The sequence below is a fragment of the Austrofundulus limnaeus genome, unplaced genomic scaffold, assembly GCF_001266775.1.
Source record: "Austrofundulus limnaeus strain Quisiro unplaced genomic scaffold, Austrofundulus_limnaeus-1.0 Scaffold964, whole genome shotgun sequence".
In the NCBI taxonomy this organism is placed as follows: Eukaryota; Metazoa; Chordata; class Actinopteri; order Cyprinodontiformes; family Rivulidae; genus Austrofundulus; species Austrofundulus limnaeus.
Window position 1 is genome coordinate 146400 of NW_013953366.1, and position 2650 is coordinate 149049.

General features: G+C 49.2%; 1 protein-coding gene across 1 annotated transcript in view; it reads right to left on the bottom strand.

Annotated features, from left to right (window-relative positions):
- Nucleotides 1-412: 412 nt before the first annotated feature.
- rai1 (retinoic acid induced 1) overlaps nucleotides 413-2650 on the bottom strand; it is a 14020-nt gene continuing 11782 nt past the window's right edge. The window contains exon 5 of the mRNA XM_014029886.1: nucleotides 413-1044. Within this exon, the coding sequence (XP_013885340.1) occupies nucleotides 1036-1044 (9 nt within the window). The 3' untranslated portion in view covers nucleotides 413-1035. The remainder of the gene's footprint in view (nucleotides 1045-2650) is intronic.

The following is a 2650-nucleotide window of genomic DNA, read 5'->3' on the forward strand; positions in this document are numbered from 1 at the left end:
GTGACCCGACTCAGAGCCCTCGACTGCGTCCGGACAGCTGACGATGGCTACTGTACATACTGAATGTGCACAAATGTTGAATTAAACTTTTTTTTCTTTTTTGTCATTTTCATACTGATCTGTATACTGTTTTTTTTCTTTTTTTCTTTTTGTAACTGAAGAACACAAAGTGTTACGTATACCAAGGGTGACGCAATGATGTTTAATGCACATCAAAATACACTTTTAAAGATAAGATATTAAAATACTGCATCTGTTTTTTTTATGTCGGAATATTTAGAACCTGTAAAGCACATCATCATCATCATCATCATCATCATCATCATCATGTACAGATGTTTCTTGTTTAAAACACAAACATTGAGATAGTACATCCAGTGGTTGGCTGCTGTTTTTCTTTTTTTTTTTTTTCTTTTTCTTTTTTTCTGATGGATGATCTCCTCAGTTCTGAACACTCAGACACACGGTGATGGAGTGGCTGTAGAATGACAGTACAATGGNCACACACACACACACACACACACACACACACACACACACACACACACACACACACACACACACACACACATAGAGAAACTCAAGCACGCGTGTCTGCACCTGTTGGCCTGCAGACATGGTGGCCAGAGGGACGCTTCAGTCCAATCAGTGACCGCCAGCTGTCTGAGCATGATAGCAGCCTATCCGAAGGCAGAACACACACACACACACACACACACCTCGCTGTGCATTTCAAACACTTTCCACTGGGCTAGAAACAAACAGTGCGTCCTCCCTTTCTGCCTCGCAGTAAAATGGACGCYGACAACAAAACACTTTTCTCGTCCAGTTTCAGGAAGCAGCTGGACTCTCCGGAGCGGTGTCCCCAGAACTCGCTCTGCGTCGGTGCCGCCTCTGGCCAAACACGCCTGTCCATCATCAGTCATCGCCGCAGTGTTTAGTTTTGTTTTTTTCTTTTTTTAGCCGAGTGTTTGCCTCGCTGGATGGGTGGCAGAGCGATGGTTCTGCTCGTGAAGGTGGATCACAGGAAATATCTTACAGATCCTACAAAGACAGGAAGACAAAATGATAGAAGTCATAAACACGAGGAGCAGAGCCCCTTCCCCAAACAACTCCGACTCCATTCGGTTTCAGCTAAAGATGGTTTTAGTTTCAAACTTGGGCCTGAAAGGGGGTGCTTGAATCTTGGGTTTGTAATTGTGATGCAGGCAGAGTGTGGACGGGCCACTCAGAACCTCTCTGCTGAGTGGAAACATCAAAGCGAGCTGGCTGCAGGAGGAAGCTGACCAGCGTCTCTGGGAAAGAAGGAACCATCTAATTGTGTTGGTGTGCTGGCAGAGGAGCACTTCTATTCCTTTCCTGTTCGCCCTCTTGCTGCCAGCCGCCTTAAGCCTTGAACTCAGACCAGCTGCTTTGCTCTTCCCCCTTTCCCTTTGACGATCCCTCTTTCTGTTTGACGTCCCCAGAGTAACACCTTCACTTTGCCCATCGCAGAGGTCTCCTCTGACTGCTCGTCTCTGTTTCCTTTCCCTTCCTTTCCTGACTCTTTCAGTCTGACGCTCTCTGGTGTAACTGCCCCCATTTGGCTTCTGTTCAGATTCAGCACCAAAATCGTGTTTTTCCTCAGTTTTTTTCCCTCTGTTTTTTCCCTCTGTTTTTTCCCTCTCTCACACTCACATGTGCACACATCTCTGAGCTTACAGGTAACCTGCTGATCACCTCGCACAGATCATCCGTGCTGCTCAACGCTTCGTGTTTATGTGCAGTGTTTTCCTTCCAGCCCTAGAGTGAACACAGGCAGGCAGAGGGAGATGGGGGGGGGGCTGGGGGGGCTGCTGTGTGTATGTGTTTCCTCTTCCCTTTGATTAGGCTGCTCAGCCTAAATTGGCTCGGCACAGACCCGAGCACGCACGTCCAACAGACGCACACACGGACCTTCAGATCCCTCAGCTGATGACAGCTCTGCCTCAGCCCGCTAACAACAAGCTCTCTCTCTCGTTTCCTCTCTCTGCTTCTCACACTCCGCTTCTGCTGCTCAGACGTGGGAGTGGAGGTGAGGAGGAGGAGAGGGGGGGGAGGAGGATGAGTGAAGAAGATGAGAAAGAAAGCAGGAGAATGGGATGAGGAAGGATGAAGGGAGGATGACTGAGAACCAAAAACGGAGCTCGTATAGGATACGAGAGGTGAACGGAACGAGAGACTGAACGAGCTGGAAGCAGCGGGGGAGCAAAGAAGCAAAATAAGGGTAACAGGAGGGAGAGAGAGAGGTGGGGGGGAGAAGGTTGGGGAGAATTAATGAGAGGAAAAAGTGGAGAGTAATGGTGGAGAGAGAGAGAGAGAGAGAGAGAGAGAGAGCGTGTGGGGAGGATAACAGGCAGCGATGGTGGGTGGGGTGTTTTGATCACTTGCCAGCTTTTCATCCCCTGCCAGTCTGCACAGAGGAGAGCAGGAAAGGAAGGGGGAGAGAAGGAGGGAGGAAAAATGCAGATGCTGAGAGAGAGAGAGAGAGAGAGAGAGAGAGAGAGAGAGAGAGAGAGAGCGTGTGGGGAGGATAACAGGCAGCGATGGTGGGTGGGGTGTTTTGATCACTTGCCAGCTTTTCATCCCCTGCCAGTCTGCACAGAGGAGAGCAGGAAAGGAAGGGGGAGAG